General features: G+C 41.1%; 1 protein-coding gene across 1 annotated transcript; it reads right to left on the reverse strand.

Annotated features, from left to right (window-relative positions):
* Positions 1-220: 220 nt before the first annotated feature.
* PDE6D (phosphodiesterase 6D) lies at positions 221-16,934 on the reverse strand. The gene is made up of 5 exons (XM_053459674.1): positions 16,251-16,934; positions 3,840-3,928; positions 3,404-3,529; positions 1,767-1,872; positions 221-375 (listed from the first exon to the last, which is right to left on the reverse strand). The coding sequence occupies exons 1-5, from the start codon at positions 16,295-16,297 to the stop codon at positions 294-296; spliced, it is 450 nt and encodes a 149-aa protein (XP_053315649.1). The 5' UTR covers positions 16,298-16,934; the 3' UTR covers positions 221-293.
* Between the last annotated feature and the right edge of the window lie 2,234 nt (positions 16,935-19,168).

Genomic DNA, 19,168 nt, shown 5'->3' on the forward strand with positions numbered 1-19,168 from the left:
ATCTTGATTCCAGAAAGGCTACAGGACAGTGTACTTCGAGAAGCAGTATTAACCATGGATGAACGGACTCCAGATCAGACGTACTTTGCCCTAAACGTGGGGGACCTAACAGTTTTTCTTACTTCGCAGTGTAATGGAAGGGCTTGTTGTTACACTTCTTTGTAATTGGGAACATGTATGATGAACCAAATGCCAATATGTCCTTAGCACCTATGGAATCGTCTCAAAAAATAAAATAAAATATGGAAACATGGAAAAGAAAAAAAATGGGTGGAATCCAGAAAATTCCTTCTTCAAACGTAGAAGAGCCTGACCTTGGAAGTACTAACAAGGAGGTCATCATCGTAGAACTTTGTTTCTATGACGACGTTACCACTACATATAACAAAAAAAATAGAGTTTTATTAGGATAAGACAAAATAATAATAATAAGTCACTTACAATTCATTGTGCTGACTTGTTTAAAATATAACATTGGAACTAAGAACACAATTGCACATAGATGTTCTTAGGGGTCTTTCCTGCTGAAATAATATGTGAAATCAACCCCATTGAGCTTCTGCTGCAGGAAGAGCTTGGCTGGTCCTGTATAATGTATAGTTAAATCAGTGAGATTCCTTCAATGTATCCCCAGCCATTGAATTATAAATTATATAGGAGAAGCTCAGCAGATCTTGCTTTATAAACTTGCTCTCCATAATGAATATTGAAGTTTAAAATGCTCCTTTTAACATACAGTTCAGAATTAAATGTTTGGGAGGACAGACAGATAACATGGTAGAAGTATTTTGCAAGATGTCACTGTGTATCAGTATTAGAGATCATTCCAACAGGCAAAGCACATATTATTAAAGGAGATAACATCTAAGATGCAAAAGTAAGAACTTAGAACGTGCTTGAATTGTTTCATATGGAGCATGATAAAGCACCCACAGGACGTGTTCACCTAAAGTAGTTTTCCTTGTATCAGCAATCTGCGACTAGTCTATAGGTTACGCGTTTCACCTTTTAATGGCTTCATAAGGTCAGATTTATCACAGTGACACGTTGCTAACATTTGGAATTATTGTTTTAACAACCCATTTTCTGGGATTCTATGGATTATCTATAATAAAGGTACAGCGCCATCTAGAGGTGCTTTTATATATTACATCAATAGCTCCTTCATCCTCACCTTATAATAAAAACAAAGTAGGAAGCTTTTGTTTACATAGGATAACGAGTATTTATCAGTCTAATTAATATGGGGTAATGAACGTTTCTAGTGTTGCTGCAAGTTGCACTTCACTATTATTTCTAGCTTTTTGTATAGTCCATCTCAACCGAGTTCAGAAATTCTTCATTCTATAATCCTATTGGTATTTAAAAAAATATGTCATCTAGTATAATTATATTATTCACAGTTCTTTCAAATAGAAAGTACAACTGGTTTATGGCCTTGATGTTAGCATTCAGCCGAACACACTGGGCCCCATCGTCCAAAAAGGACTGGTGTAACTGCTGCTGCCACAGCTACCCTAGTTTTATAATTATAAAGCATTTAATATTTTTTTTGTTTGTTTGACAATAATACAGAAAGTACCTAAAAAGGTAAATGTAGAACTGGGCCTCATTTCTGCCCAGTTGCATTTTTTTTCTAGTGGACCTAGAAATTAAAAAGGCCATTTGCATTAATCTGCATGTGTTAAATTTCTTTAAGCAAGAACAACTCATCCATGTATATTGAATATAACCGCATTGTTTTAAGCCTAACTCTACAAACTTACGTTAAAACATTTGCTGGCATCATCTGAGATTCAGGTGCAGCCTCTATTAAAGATTGCCAGGTGTTCATTGAATTAGGGATCACAAAGCCGAACTCAAAGAACCATTCTGGAACGTAGAAGAGAATAAGAATTTAAAGCAGTTTGACCAATAAGATTACACTCTCTGGGACATTATTCAACTAAATCTTTTATCATATCCTTATAGCAGAAGAGCCATACAACACTTTATTGTTGTGCATTTAAAATTTGAAAATGCTTCACTGCAATGAGGCAAATTCATTTACTTTCAAATGAGAGCTAAATATGAGATATAAGCAAATTAAGACGTCTACATTCGAAAAAAGTTGGAAAAATAAAACACAACTGCAAAAAAGTCAAAGAGCACTTTTAAGGACTTGATGGGCCTGAACCTGTAACGTTAATCACTGTGACCGAGGACAGTTCGGTATACACTATATGGGCAAAAGTATTGGGGACGCCTGACCGTTACACCAATAGGGACTTTTATGACATCACATAGTACATAGACATTAATATGCAGTTGGTCCCCCCTCTGCAGCTATAACATCTTCCATTCTTCTGGGAAGAGTTTGGAGCGTTTCTGTGGGAATTTTGCCCATTCATCCAGTAGAGAATTTGTGAGATCAGGCACTGATGTTGGACAAGAAGGACTGGCTTGCAGCCTCTGTTCCGTTTTATCCCAAAAGTGTTCGATGGGTTAAGATCAGGGCTCTGTGTGGGCCAGTCAAGTGCTTCTACACCACACTTATTCAACTGTGTCTTTATGGACTTTGCTTAGTGCACTGAGGCACAGTCATGCTGGAATAGAAAGGGGACTTCCCTAAACTGTTCCCACAAAGTTGGAAGCAGAGCATTGTCCAAAAATGTCTTGGTATGCTGAAGCATTAAGATTTCCCTTCACTAGAAGTAAGGGGGCCAAACACTGAAAAACAGCCCCGTACCATTATCCTCCTCCAATAAGCTATACAATCGGCGAAATGCAGTCAGCAAGGTAACGTTCTCCTGGCATCTCATTGGCAGTGAGTTTTACACCACCCGATCCGACGCTTGGCATTGTACTTGGTGATGTGAGACTTGCATGCAGTTGCTCGGCCATGGAAACCCATTCCATGAAGCTCCCACTGCAGTTTTTGTGATGATATTAATGCCAGTGGAAGTTTGGAATGCTTCAACTGTGGAGTCAGCAGAGCTTTGGTGACATTTACGCACCATGCACCTCAGCACTAAATGGTTTTCCGCTTCGTGGCCGAGTTGCTGCAGGTCCTGCTGTTTCCACTTATACCAATAATACCATTTACTGTTGACTGGGGTGAAATTTCACAAACTGACTTATTGCAACACCTGTGGCAATCGGTCAGATTGAAACGCCCAATACATATCCCTTTTGTCCATATAGTGTATTGCTACAATAAATACTGGTATAATGGGTTTCCTATGCAGCACAAGGATTTTCATTTGACAATAGCTATAAGTCAGCTAGAATGACTGAAAATGAGCACAAACAGGATTAGTATTCACATGAAATAGAAAAATAATAAAGACAAATACACAACCCCTTCCCCTTGGTTCTCAGAAGTGCACCCGTGTCTTGTTGCAAGACATTTAAGACAGCTTACCTTCTAGGCACTGGCCCTTAAAGTAGACTTTCTGCTCTAGCCTGAATTTCTCCATCTGCTGTGCAGATGAGAAGTTTAGCTCCCTGGACACAGCCTTACATTTTAGAATTTTCTTGGGTACGCGAGCTGAAAAGGCAACACAGAGAGGGTACATGACCGACTTCTTAACAAAAAACATTTGGAAATTACAGTATATACAGCCATTAAACATCAATGCCCTTTCCACTAAAAAAATGAGATCTAAGCAGCCACTCGACCACATAAATACCGTATTTACATCTGTGTCTAAATAGGATACAGTTATAATACACTATGATCTCAGGTATTCTCTGATGTTAACTCGGCTTCTGCTTTTGGCATTTAAAAAAGAAAAAACAATCAAAAAACAAAACATGTCCGTGCTATGCACAGAATATCGACTACTATAGTGTTGTACCTTCATGCTCCACATCTGGGACAGACAGATCTTCTGTTCCTTGCCACAAGATTTTCCCTGTTTCAGCATCACGAAGATTCATCCAATTTCTGGTGAGGCTAAGGACAAGTGAGCTTTTGACAGATGGGTTAAACACATATTATGCTCCTGACTATTAGGAGCATAATACTGTCTAACATGCAGTCAGTGCATTAGGTTAATCGTGATTTATCTCTCCAGACAGAATGAAAGACATCATCTCCCCACAGTATGGAAAACAACCCGAATTAATGAAGGTATCTTGGATTTTGAAAACCGTCTCTATTAAAAATGGCAAATATGGCCCTGCTTAATGCCTACCAATAATGAGAATCACCTTCTAATTTAACATTTTATACATTATACAGGATCAATTCCACCTTTACTACAAGAGAGGCTTCCTTTGATTAGCCCTTCATAATTTATAACGTAAATCTTTCACTTCAAGTGACACATAACTTTGTTTAGTGAATATCTATATGGAGAAAAAGGTCGACATTTCTAAAATATAATATGGATAATAGTAGAGTGTTTTTTGTTTTTTTTAAGGATTTAAATATCTTCATATGCATTCATTTGGTTTAACCAGTTAGCATATCGTGTCATGAGATGTGTATGTGCTTTCTGCAGATTTGTATTTTTTTGTGTCCATTTTTAATTTCTTTGGGCACGTGTTTATTTTGATATGGATTTTACTTTAATTTTACTTAAAATGCCACTGTGGAGTGGGATCCCTGAAGACTCTGCTTTTTTAGTGTATGTATGTGTATGGGGGGTGCCTTCTGGCCATCAACCCTCCTTGAAGACTTCAGTGGTTCTTGAAGAACCTCCGTTGGTTTCGACCAAGGGCTGCATATCCCCTGGTTATTCACTGTGGCCCTACCCTTTGGGACACCCGATTCAGACTTAAAAGGTAAAAAAATAAAAAAAATCTGGAAAAGGCCGGTTATTACTATTGTAAACTGGTGAAGTAGAGAAGTCAATGTAAATGTACTTTAACTGTCAGAGGAACCTTCAATACTGTAAAGACAGATATTATTCACACAATTGCTATGAAATACGCATGCACACAGGGGCAGGCCGTATACCAATTCTCTATGCAAGCAGTTATCTCTTAATGTGATTACACGGCTTAGAATACCTTCATCCCCACTAGGGGCCACTATAATTAGAAGCTGCTGTTCGTAGGCAAAAAGACACAGCACACTTTGAAACAATCAATTGAAAGGCATTTCTAACAGTGACTAGTAAGACAAAAAACTAAACTTAACTCAAAGAGAAGATATTGGAACCTTTTAACCCCTTAAGGACAATGGGCGGTCCCTAAACCCATTGAAAACAATGCATTTTGAGCCCGTATATTTACAGGCTTTGTCATTAAAGGGTTAAAAAACGCCCCATATAAATGAAAAAGTCTAGACTGTAAGCTCGTTTGAGCAGGGCCCTCCTCACCTGTTGTTTTCTCTGTTAGTCAATTTGTTATGTTACATGCTACTTGTTATGTCCTGTCTACCCATTGTACAGCTCTACGGAATTTGATGGCGCTATATAAAACAATAAATAATAATACAAAGTAATAGTTGACTCCCAAAAGTGAAGTGCAGTTCTGGAATAACCGACCCATCATCTTTCCATAATAGTCAATGGAAAACATGTCTGATACTGGCATTCCTGTCAACAAAAGCACCTTGGCTTGCGCAGCAAAATTCTTTGCAAATGACAGGGTTCAAGGGCAGCTCTAGGTTTCTATAGCACTAAACAAAACTCGTATTTAGCACAAGAAATTAAAAACAACTATTGCATTATTTAGTTTATGCTTATTATTGGGAAATCTACAAGTGCTTTGCATAAAGCTGGTATAGTTCCCTCCCCTTAATGCTTTAAGGACTCTCTAAACTTAATTTGCTTAAATGGCAGCAGAACACCTTCTCCTAATGTACATACCTGGGAACGTGTGGGCTCCTGCTACCCAGAGAGCCTACCCTTGTGGAACGCAGCCAAGACTGCCCGCTGATGTCAGTGGGCAGTCCTGATGACATCACTGGAAAACAGTCACATTCACAGTGACCCAGAGGATTCGGGTTCCCAGACATGCTAATGTACATCTGTGAATACGTGCAGATACCCAGAGCTCCTGACTATGTTCCTTTACTGAATTTGTAAGACCAAGAGCCATCCTCTGGGAAGCAAAGCTGAATCTTTCCCCTCTTGTAGATTTCCTGAAATATCCCAAGCCCTCTGAAAACCAGCATCTCAAAATAGGTCCTTAAAAGATTCAAAAAATGTATTTAATGACATTTGGACTTTGCCAGATCTGCAAGCAAGTTGACTAATTCATATTTTGTATTATTATTATTATGCTGCATGTTTTTTCCTGTATATGTACTGTGACAGGACCGACCTGTACACCGACTGGATACACCCGCCAGATGATCCTTCTTTCTCCCCATGGCCATGGAACACGACAGCAGAAAACAAGGCTCTTTGGGAACCTCGGTGGCACTGTAGTATACAGAAGCATAGCAATACTTTACCGCCCAGACATTACCCCAATTTTTTCCTTTAGCCCCGAGGTCACTGCTTCGCTGTGAAGAAAAAAAAGTATCAAGTGCCATAAGGCTACATTGGACACCAGGTCTCTTTTTTTTTCCCCGCACTCCCGAAGAATACGCGGCCCCTTCCTTCCCTCCCCGGCCATAAGGCTTGCGGGAGGGCTTCTTGGTCCACTGAAATACTCGTTTAGAGGGGGGCACTTAAAAGAGCTACCTAACTCCCCTACTCACCAGAAAAACCCGACCTTTTTAGGGGACCCAGCTCCACCATGGCTTTTCAGTGACTCAAAAACAATCATGTACTGTGTCCGTCCGCTTCTGCATCCGGTTGTATTAATAAACTTAAACATCAAAAAAGTAAAAACCACATGTGCTCTGTGCTCTTCACATCGTGTGAAACAAAAGCTATATACAAAGCGCTCCCCAAGGAAGCCCCAGCCTTTCGGCTGGTGTGATAAAAAAATTATGCTAGTATGCACCGCATAACTAGCCAAAAGGCTGGGGGTAGTGCATACAAAAATAAAGAGAGCATGGAGGGTCCCGAGGGGTAAAAGGTGCTTACCGATATGTGACACAATGAAAAGTAAAGTGCGCTTAACCTCACACGTTCACCCTGTGCACAACGCCCAGTCCTGGACCAGACACTGGGGACCTAAAACATCCTCGAGGCTTCATACTTTCCCAACCCTAAGGCCAGAGGACCAAGCTTTCCCTCTCTCACAGGTACTCAATTGATCTTAACCAAAAGGCCAAGGCTTACAGCAATTTTTTTTCTCTTTGAGAGCCCGAGGTTGTGCTCTTCGGTTCTGTCATGCGTTCATCAATCGTGAAGAAAAGGTGCTGCGGTGATCTGAACTGTGGAGGCCACAGTGGAGCCGAGTCCCCAATCTTTGTGTTCTGGAGCATGCACTCCCGAAAGGGATATGCATCCCCTTCCTTCCCACCAAAGCAGAAGCCACGGGTGGGCCGGATCTTCTAGGATCTTCTCGAAAGGAGATCCACTAAAGTCTTCTCGTCCTCCTGTACGAGAAGGCACACTCCCCCCACCGATACTGGACTGAGTCTTCGGGGGCTGAGCTTCAGGCGACCCAAGGGTGCTTAACTCATCCGAAACCTGAATCAAACGTGCCCTGCATCATGAGGGGATCCAAGGTGAATGCAACATGTTTATCAACTTGTGCAAAGTGGGGGGGGGAGTGTGCCCCCCACACACTCATCACAGTGCCAAATACTCCAGTGGATCCATGCTAGGGAATGCTATAACACCTCAGGCTCGCTGACGTCATCCCCAGCCTTAAGGCCAGAGGACCAAGTTTTCCCTCTCTTTCAGGTACTCGCTTGATCTTAGCCAAAAGGCCGAGAAGCGATGGCTTTACCGAAGCTTACCCCAATGCTTCTGTGAGGAAGCCGTAGCAGAGGCCTGATCCTTCGTACATTCTTTGCCTGCAGAAGGGCCGGATCTTCTTGGTCTCCCGCCGAAGAGGAGGACCACTGTAAGGAAGAGGTAGGGAGCCATAAGGCAACCACTACCTCTCCCAACAAAGAACTGGAATCCATCATCACTGGACAAGAACCTGGCAAGTCTCTGGCAGTGTTCTCATCGTGTTCAAATAAAGCCGTGAAGTCAAGCATAATTGTCACACATGCACTAAGAATAGTGCAAGTCGTGAGTCTAATCAATAAGTGTCCAGCCATATCCCTGTGGTCGATTTATAAAAATTGGTTATCACATGCAGGCCCATAAGGGTCAAGGAGTGAAAAGGTGCTTCTGTAGCGGGCCATTAGTGCTCTTTGTGTATGCACTTCGACAACAATAGCGCAAGGTTGTGAAGGCGACCCAGTACTACTCTGGGTACTTGAATAAGACACCTCTGGCTCCATGCTACCTCAGCCCCAAGGCCAGAGGATCAAGTTGTTCCCCCTCTCGCCATAAGGTACTACACTTGATCTTAGCCAAAAGGCTTACCCCAAGAACAAGACAGAACTCATATCGAGGCAAAACAGGAACTAACTTTAAAGAGGAAACAATCACCACCAGACACCAAGAGCTTTTCAATAGGCTGGCGGTGAGTTCTGACCAGCATTCATCACACCATATGTAAAACGCAATATGTAAAACATATGCAAATGAGTTAACAGAAAACCACACCAATTTAGACAATCCTGCCATCAGAACTAATATTGCTCAGAGAGCGAACAGGAACGGGGAAATTGGGATCTACAGAGCTCTGGCTCTCTCACTGTTGCCACCCTGTACAGGGAAACATAAATCCAGGCAAGGGAACCAGATATTGCACTGCAATTAGTGTCTGCTGTTGCCTGCTGGAAGTATGTAATCCAATCCAGGGGTCCACTGTCTATAATGGGAAATACAGCCTCCGGGTGCACCCATGTACCAAATATGTATTTTGGGGACATTGTTTATTTCTGGCCAAATGTTGTTTACCTTGGAAATAAAAGCCATTTAATTAAAAGGAAATTAATAACGTTATAAAAAAATTCAAAGAATTGTGAAAGGTAGTAATAGCAATGCCAGGTTCTAAGAATGTTTTTGCTGCTGCCGAAATGGAAACCTGGTAAAACAGAACAGAACAGAATCCCTTTTTCTACAGTGTGAGGATTATGTGCGTGGGCTTTATGGAATACATATGTTTGAAAGTTTCAAAAATACACAACACGTCCAACTTTACCAGGTTTTAACCTCCAAGAGATGCTTCCTTCCTCATGTCTACAGAGAGTTATGATTTATACTTAAATTTATAATAAATCACGAGGTGCAATTCAGGCAGCTCGCAAGGAAAACTGGAATAAATCGGCAAACCTAAGAGATGTCCAATAGGCATGGTAGAAGTGATGAAGAAAAGAGGAATACAAAGGGCATGAGTGACAAGAAGATTCTCTGGTCTAAGAGATGCATTAATGCACCCATCCACAATGACCCTGGAAGGGCACTCCAGCCATCGCTTTAATGCATTCAATAGCTCAGCGTACCCTTTAAGTTCATGTGGTGTCCCCCGAACAGACAGTTTGGAGGACGTGGAGAGCCGGGAAGACAAGTTATATAAACCCCTCTATACAACGCGACGTTTATTTTATGATATACCTATCGAGCTCTCCGTATTAATTTTAAAAGGTGCCTGCCTTGTCAGTAACATTTTGATCTTTTAAATAAAGCTATGTATTACAATATTACATTATGGCTGTATGATTTTCTATAATAGTAAATTATTTACAATCAAAAATACCATATTAGACATTTAAAAGGTACAATACTCAAGTTACTCTGTCCCTTTGAGTCAATGTTATTTCTCCCCATTCAAACTTAATCTGCTCTGGAAGCAGCCAGAAAATACTTACAAAAGGAAACGATAATATAAACAGATGTAGCTTATTTTTTCTGGTTTATTTAGTGGATTTTTTAAATCATTTATATCAAAACAGATGGTGGGAGGCTCATCTCAAAATTTTTATTGGAATCTGTCTTCCTCCAACTCTTCCCACAATGACACTACGTATTCACACTCTTCCTGAGAGCATTAAAAGACCATCAAATGCTTATGGCACAAAACAAACCTGGCCCCAGCTGTGCAAAAGTAAAGCTGGCCCTATTTTTCCCACAAGAACGTGTGCATGTCATGTACTCGCCGCGGCAAGGTTATTTGTGAAGTGCAATTCCACTCAACACGTCTACAGATGCTGGCCCTTGGAGCAAGGGGCCAGCAAGCCATCTGTTAAGAAAAAGTACAGGTCTTTATAATTGTTCATTGAAGGGTTTAAGAACACAGACATAAACCAATGACACTACTCCCACCAGAGAGGTTTAGAGAGTCTGACATAATGGTCGTCTGAACAGTTATTAGCTTTTTACAGCTTAGCATCGTGCATAGCTATAGTCAGCTTTACATAGTAAACATGACTAAAGCTAACCAAAACTTAAGAGACTCACAATATTTCCATTAGCAGAGCAAGCACTGATTGTGTGTTATTAATCAAGTAAATATATCAAATCATATTGGGGAGGGGGAAATGACTTGGCCAATAAAGATCCTTTGGTATTAGAAACAGAAAACACTACAATAAAAAGTAAATATTATAGCATCTCCCATCAGTGCCGCTTTTGCAATAGCCAGTGCATGCCTTGTGTAGTTTTTCCAGTGCAATGGGAGCAGTGAAACAGTAGACAGAAACAGCAGTTACTCAGAGCAATAATCCTTTCTCCCAGGGTCTTTGCATGAGGCAGGAGCGCGTCTGCCAATAAATCACAACTAAATAGCTGGCAGGTATATATACTTGAAGAAGAAGAAGAAACAGTCAAAGAAAAGCGCAGGTCTAGGCTACAAAAGATAATTTAAATTATTTGTATAGGGCGTACAAATTACTGGAAAACAAAAATGCGTTTGTCAAGCAACATAACTGTGTACTTCGACATTGGATGAGTTACTACAGACCATCATAACAAAATGATGGACCCTCACAGGGACAAAAGAAATAATGAAACCGAAAAACTTACAAGATGAAGAAACTCCACTTGAAACAGTATAGAGCGAATGACAATTTCTAACTAGTTTCCAGCTTACACATTTCTACTGCGGCTTTGGTATGAGGACCTTCAAGGACATGTCCATCCAAAGTATGCTGTATGGGCAGATATGAAAACTTCAAGTTGGAATTTTATGGCAACTAAATTGTTGTTACCAACAACTAGGTCTCATGATCCACTAATAGCCAAAAGGCTATACATTTTACTGAAGCTATAGACAATTCATAGGGGAAAACAGCTTTTGTCTGATGTATGGTTTTTTAAGCTGACAAAGCATTATAAAAAGGAGAAATATGTAGAAAACAATTACCCGAGAGCCTATTCCAACAGCCTTACATTTCTTTCATAAAAATGGAAAGATGTCAAGGGAAATGTACTGTATGTGAAAGTCTACTTGTTTTGCTTAAAAATATGGAAACTTATTGCTTGCTTCACCATCTGCAGAGACAAAAAAAAGCCGCCATGACTGACCCTGCAGAATATTAAATTTTAGATACTTCTGGGATCTGGCTGGCCTTGGCAGATAAACTGAAAGAGTCAGAAAGAGTTGCCAGATCTGGCTCATGTACTGATATAACACAGTTTAAATAGAGAAAGGGGCATAATTGCATCAGCTTTGCGATATTAATCACATGAGCCACGCAACAAGGGACAGACACTCAAGGGTACAAGTAGCAGTAAACAGGTTTAGAACAGATATGTCACACAAGAGGGAAAACACAAACTTGGCAACCTTACTTTCACAATTGCCTAAGGAAAAAGAAGACGAAGAAAAATATCACATGTACGTTGGTTCTTGAAGGCCATTTCCACACAGCGGCGACGGCAGATATGTCAATGACAGACAGAGATTCCAGTGAACCTAACATTTCGATAAAGAGCCGACTTCCCACCACTAGGCCACATTTACCATAAGCCATAATAAATACATCAGGATGTCTAATCTATATCTTGGGCTTATTTAAAAAATAATTAAACAGGCAAACGGTTTGCAGAGTATCAGCCAAATGCAGGCTGGTAGACAGAGCACAAAGGATTAACTTCATGTAACAGCAAGTCTACACTAAGTAGCCAAAGATACAAAAAGGTTATTCACGAGAAAGTTGCATCAATAGCTTGGCAGTATTAAACACAGGGGCACAACTTTTATGGCTGCGCTGTAAGTAAACCATTTCAACTCATCAGTGGCCCATGCTTGTGTCACATGACTACAGGCTAGAATTAAGCAGCCCCTGAAAAATATGAAAATGAAAGTTGTAAGATAAGGAAGCATTATGAAGGACCAATCGCTGCATAATAAATTATATGGAATTTTACCTCTCAAATTCATGTCAGCAAAATATTGTTATCTGGAGGCAGGGTTTGGCCGCTCAAAGGTAAAAACGTAAAGCCTGAAATTTTATATTTCGTTTGAAACTGTCACATTATTTTAAATAGGTTTGCATCTTCTAATCTTACAAAATCTGCATTAAATATGCCAATAATTAACTCTTGTCAAAAGTCTTGCTGCAAGCAACTAATTTTGTTCGCTTTTTGGCTAAGCTCAAGTGAGAGGGAAAACTTGGTCCTCTGACCTTAAGGCCAAGTAGGTTGCCAAGGCCGAGGTACATGTTGGAGCCCCTGGCTTGGTTGCCCGGGGTACTCAGCACGTTGGTGTATTTGGTGGAAGCACTTTTTGTGCCACCACAATGCTGGGATGGAAAACTCAATGAGAAGCACTTTGGACCATTCAATATAGCTTGTTTTTTTTAATCCTTTCCTTAAAATGCCCTGGCCTACAGCAAGTGGGTATGTGATGGGGAAATATAACACCAGCCATGGGATGGGACTAGGTACGGTACCAATACTTAAATCACGCAGTCCCATGTTTATGTTTTTTAGATAAACATAGGGTGTCCAAGAAGATCCAGTCCACATGGGAAACGCACCACTAGAGGAACCAAAAAGCGGTTATCCGTTGTCTACTGTGGCACTATCACTTATTTGAGCAATTTTTGAAAAGAAAAAACCCTATCATTTTCGTTACATCCGACCAGATAAACTCATAAGCAGCACAAAATGCTACAGCCAGAAAGGTGTGGAGTATGAAGGCAAATCATATGTAAATAAGTGTCATAATACTGCCTAGCTCATATAAAGTATTTCTAAAAGGAAACTAGCAGTAGGAAAATAGGAAAACTCAAAATAGACCATTTTTTGCACACTAATCAGAAGTAAGGAATTATCCAAGGATTACTTGGCTTAGATCTCAAAGCTAAGAAAGAAAAGGTTTTAAAATATTTTGAGGATTAGAAATCTGTCATGTTACACCTTCTGAGATTCTGCCTGGTAGCAAACAACACAATAAAAAAAACAAGTAAAACTTGCCAAATTGAAGTATTCTTTCAGAAGAATGAACTATTTCTGATCTATGCCTTAATTACCATTGTTCTCATATTTTTATCCCCCCCCCCAACAGTTACTCCAAAAATATGAAGTCTACTGATGACAAGTAATTATCTGCTAATCGTGTGGACAGAAGAAAACTCAATTGACATAATCCAGTTGAGAGCCAGAAAAACTCCCAGGGGTCCTTTAAAAAAAAACTAAATCCTGATTTAGTAATAGTTCTTATGACTTGTGAAGGCCATGTGAGAATGAACAGTTCGGCATCACATCCAGAGGGATAAGCACAGAGACCTGGGTTACATCTCCAATTTCTCTATTATAATATGTTGATGTGCCTCTCTGGTGGTAGTTGAGTTAGGCAGCTTTTAGAAGAAAGGAGAGGAGAGGGAGAGATACCGTCAGGACTGGTCATTTTGCAAGTTCTGCCACTTTACCCAAGTTCTATTGATTTTCATACTTTTCAGTTACTCATAGAATGTATTTATCTTTTTCCTTCTCGCAATCTAGTTGCATAGTAACTTCATGCAAATGTATAATGCTCAGCATGTATGCCAGATATTACTAAACCAAAGGGATAAATTAAAACCTCTTAAAGCCTTTGCTTAAAATGTATCATCTGCCTGCTGAATATTGTTTTGCTGTGTCAGCCTCCTTTTGAAGGATTACAGCCTACTTCTCGCCCCCTTCTTCCTTCAACCATTCTTAGACATGCAAAAAAACTATTTACATTTGCTTTCCCCCATAAGATGTAGCACATTATGTCCACCTGTGCCTCCTGTACTTGGTACCTACACAATCAACCACCATCAGGCAACTCTTTTCAACAACGTTATATCTCTATAGCCACTACTTGAGATTCTTGGGGACATGACTATACTATTTAGTTGCCCTGTTAACCGTGAAGTGTACAATTGTCCATCCTAGTATGAAATATTTAGATGTTTCTAAACCCAAGAGACTTAGCAGGCCCTGGACATCAGCTGATCTCAATTATACCCCTTGTTGGTAACTATGCACCTTTAAAGTCCCTTCAAGAGACCCAGTTATCCAGCGAACACATTTGTAACACAGATGATTTATGCCGCTGGAATATATATTAGATTCACACACAAGTGGCTGTGTTTAGTGTCCTTTTTCAATACATTAACGGAATCGGTGGTATCCCATGTTCTGAAATAAACACTAGATTTTCTTCATTTACCCCTAAATGCATCTCCTTATTTCTTATTTACATGCTTGGTCTTGATTACTGTTGAAAAAAAGTGTATTCCATTATATGCTGAGAAAGATTCCAATAAAAGTAGTTTTATTTAAACACATTAAAACATTTATGAGATGGCTATGGACCCCCCCCCCACACACGTATAACTCTGATAACAGGGCTGGGCCAAGACATTGTGCTGCCTGGTTCCGAGGATGCCCCACCAAAACCACCCCCATATCCTTTATGCTATATCATGATTAATACACCCTCTCATGCTCTCACACTCTTTCACATTGTTTTCCTACCTTCTCCACTGACTGCTTCCGTGTCTCCTTTCCTGAAGCTACGTTTCTTCTCTTGCCTCTTCTTGGTCTTCTTTCTTCGTCTGCTTCTCTGTGAACCAGGCCTCCTGGATCCTCTATTTGGCACCTACCCTATCAGCCTGTGTAACTCACACACAACTTTACACACAATTACAAGCTCAGACCAACACTCATTCTCCATCTCACACATCCATTCGATCCATTGTTTTTTTTCTCCTCTGTCCCACCAAGCTCTACGAGACAGAGGTAGAGCTCAGAAGAACAGCACGACCCTACATACACAGTAGCGCATACCTCCCAAGCTCCACCCCCAGCGTCCCGATCCCCACACAATGCTCACCAAACCAGAAATGGAGCTGGATGGAAGTAAACATATGACATGGCAGGAGATGTTTGGCCAAACACACAGAAAATATAGAATTGGGTACAATAATCAGACACAATAAAGATACCTCACCAACTAATACGTGATCAACTACAAGCTCATCAAAAAAATATATATATATTTACTCAGAATGTCACAATCTACGGCAAGAAAATCATCGCCCTATGTGTTAGCAAAAGCCTTTTCTCACGGAGCAGGAGCTCGAGCATCCCTCTGAGAAAAGCTTTTTGCTGAAATGTCAGGAAATACCTCTTTTTGACCCAGACATTTGAGCTCCTATGAATGACTATTTTTTAAGTGTGTTTTGTTTATCTCTTTAGTATTGGCAGCTGTAGTTTCTTTTATTGTATCCGATTGTGTGTTGCGCTTGCATGTTTAATAAGCAATTATATATACGCAAGGAAATTCTATTGCTAAGTGTCACTTGTTCCGGAACAAGGAAATTCTGACGTTTTCAAACAATTCTTGCTTAGTAGATGTACCCCCACTGGTATGCTAAATGCAGAGCTTGTTACCCCACTACCATTCACTTTTTAAGTATCTTACGTTTCCTCATGGATCCAATTTAAGAGAAGGCAGGCATGCGGACATACAGGACCATCAATAGCAGCCGCTTCCTTTTAAATTAGCAAATTGTGCCCACTTCTTATGTACACATCACAATATTCAAAAACCTGCACATACTAAAGAGAACACAGTATATAGACAAAGGGAGAGCAGTGGTTTCATCTCCATCAATTACTATTCATTCTTTACTAAAAGGACAGGGAAGTCTCTCCAACAAAAGGCTAAACTGACCCTGCATACTGCATTCATGAAAAGATGAATATATCACACTGATTTAACCATACATTATCCAGGGCCAGCCAAGCCGTTCTTGCAGCAGGGGCTCACTGGGGTTGGGTGTTCATTACGTATAGCGAAGGGACCCCATAGTCTTATACACTTACACCATAATCAATCTCCCCCATATTGTTACCCAAACGCTTAAAGTTGGATACAGTTTGAATCCTTTCAGGATCTCCGTGGCTCGCTCATCCTTAGACATGTTGGGTTATTTTACGTCCGGTAGATGACTCGTGTTAGATACTGTTAAATGATGGAGTTCTGGTGCCAGTTGTGATCAGAGAAATGCGACGAATCCCAGAGATCTTAAATTGTGTAAAGTTACGGAAGCTTCTGTCGCCGTTTACAGAATTGGAATTAAAATGATTCGGCTACTTTATACCGTATGGATCGAGCGGTTTACTACCGAACGCAGTAGCATTACGGTTCCGGTAAGGAGAGCTGTCTGTGTGGTCGGTACTAACAGGTGAGGAGCTCCCGATCCAGCCCAGGTAGATGAAGTGGGCCAGAACGAGCACCCCAAGCTGGTCGGTGCAGACAGGCAACCAGGTGATGTGAGCCGGTGTCAGGTCTATTATAGGGGCCGGTGACTGTCAACTCAGGCTGTTTGTCAGTTTCAGTCCAATGCCACTTAATGGACAGTCCCGCTCCTGCAAAGCTTTGTAGAAATTCCGGTATAGGGGAGGGATAAGGCGCTGACAGATATGTAGACAGATCGCACTGGGCCCCTAATCATCAATGTCCGGGTTCGAAGGCCGCTTTTTCTCGGGGTAACAGTTTAGGGTCCGGATAAGAGGATTACCCGAGGCGTGAGAAGCTCCTCCTTGACTGCGGGCCGACCGAACGTTAATCTCGACCAATCAGGCATCGCATCCATGTTGAGTGACTTCCTAGCGCACAAATTAACACTCGAATTCACGTAATATAATCACATTGGGGCGGGATTAACAACGGAAAAATAGGTTGAGGGTATCCGCGTCATTGAGCCCAGCAACGTGATGCTGCATAGAAACGGGGAAAATAGTACGGGTAACGAGCTAGGACATATTAAATTACAACTGTATACACCAGTTGAAAGCACGAGTAGGAATGTAAACTCGGTTCCTTTCATGGCCAATCTCATATCTATACGTAGCAGGTGACAGCCCGTCATAGGTCCTGAATCCTCACATCTTTTTAGACACCTAATAACACCCAAATTTGAGATTAGCACCGTGTTACAACTGCTTCCGGCTCAGGGGAGGAAGAGGGATTGGCGCCTTGGAATACAGATGATGCAGGATTCCCATCACCAAGGACACTATCTCCAGATGGAGATGAAAGCATTACCTCGCCCTCCAGGAATCTCATTGACCATTCCTACCCACATCCATCCGGATACAATGTCACAGCACACCTCTGGCCTAATGATGCGGTACTGTTACACTTCATGTCCTGCCCTAGCTACATGGGGATGCAATGTTGGTGGGCCCTTAAAAGACTTACTGTGGGGCCCCAAGCACCTCCTGCACACATACATTCCCGCACACTTACACCAATGCACACACTGACATATTTACACAGATACAACTGTACTTACACACGCACTGCTACATTTGTTGCCTAAGGGGCACAGTAGCATACTAACACACACTATCAACCCCCCACATTATCACACTTACATAGATATGTATGCACATTAACATACACAGTAACATATTTATATACACAAAGTGACATACTTTCGCACCGTGACATACTTACACACACAGTACTCATTGGCTTAGGAGGAGGAAGTCCGCTGGCCGGCAGATCTTCTGCTCCCTCGCGGTCCTCACACACCTGGGGAAATTATATTGTGTGTCGAAGATGAGGGAACACGGCCCGCAGGCCCAGTGATGTATCTGGATCTTTGGGGGGACTTGGCGGTGCTGGCATTTGGGGTCATTCGGAATGCTGGAGCCTCTGTTACAACAGCGATTCCAACATAAAGCCCTGGTTCTTATTTATTTTGTGCACAGGAAATTCCCAATTTCCTCACAGTGGATGTACAGTTACCGGGAGTACTTTAAATCAGGACAATGAGGGGGACACCTGGTGGTTGTAGAATTGGTCCCAAAATTGGGCCATTACCAACAATACATTGGCTTGTATGAGGTCACCTGGGACAATAATTACTGACACCAACCATGCCATTCTTGGACTCGGGCAGATCTTCTCTGTCATCCTTTTTATGACCTTAAGATAATTGCAACCCACTGTGGGATATGCCTCCAGCTTGTCATAGTCGTAAATCCTAGATTATAAGCCACTTATTGGTCAGGATGGTTACTGAATCCTTGTGCCTGATCTGCTGTTAAATCTACTTGTCTGCATGTAGGAACAATTGTCTGAGCCCTTGAGAGATACGCATCTCATAAAGGGTTTCCATCCCCCTTAGCTTGTTCTTTCAGGGTGGGACGAAAAGTAAATCCCTTCTTGCCAGGAGCTGAGTAACGATATATTTTTATGGTTTTTTTTTTTTTGCATGTTTTATATAAATCTTGGGCATTCCTTTTCTTGTTTTTGTTGGAATACATTGCACTCTCCAATACTAATCTCTGTGAAGACATATCATGCTCCCATTTGAGTGAGATACCGCTCAATGCCAGCATCAAGATTGTTCTGTGGATTCATCTTTGAACATTTGTATGTAATAATCAGCACTGTAACATGTAAACACATTGCCTATGTACTTGATCAATGTACAGCGCATTTCCTCTTTCAATAAAAGTTTTTTTTTTTAAAGATTGTCAACTGAGCTCTGCACTGGACTAAAAGCCTATGACCTTCAGCCAGAATGGTGATAAGGGTTTGTTAAGCTGGTATGTGCTATTGCTGCCCTCAAACAGCTTATATGTGCCATCATTGCCCCAGACAACTTGTCTGAGCCTTCCTTGCCCCCCTTCTAACATACTCTGATGAATCCGAGATTCTTACTTGGCTTTCCCATGATTGCCTGTAAATTTGAGCGCTACAAGCAGAGGTTGGTTGGCCTGGGATACAAACACTTAAGATGTACCTGTGCTACAGATCAGTAAACTCTCTAAAATGG

This window comes from Spea bombifrons, chromosome 3 (genome assembly GCF_027358695.1).
Source record: "Spea bombifrons isolate aSpeBom1 chromosome 3, aSpeBom1.2.pri, whole genome shotgun sequence".
Classification (NCBI taxonomy): Eukaryota; Metazoa; Chordata; class Amphibia; order Anura; family Pelobatidae; genus Spea; species Spea bombifrons.

What these genes read in the sequence shown, in the direction of transcription:
- PDE6D (XM_053459674.1), bottom strand. Translation starts at nt 16,297, where the DNA reads ATGTCTAAGGATGAGCGAGCCACGGAGATCCTGAAAGGATTCAAACT. An exon ending in CCCAGATGTGGAGCATGAAG is followed by an intron (nt 3,530 to 3,839) that starts GTACAACACTAT and finishes TTGCCTTTTCAG; the next exon opens with CTCGCGTACCCAAGAAAATT. An exon ending in ATGCCAGCAAATGTTTTAAC is followed by an intron (nt 376 to 1,766) that starts GTAAGTTTGTAG and finishes TGTTATATGTAG; the next exon opens with TGGTAACGTCGTCATAGAAA.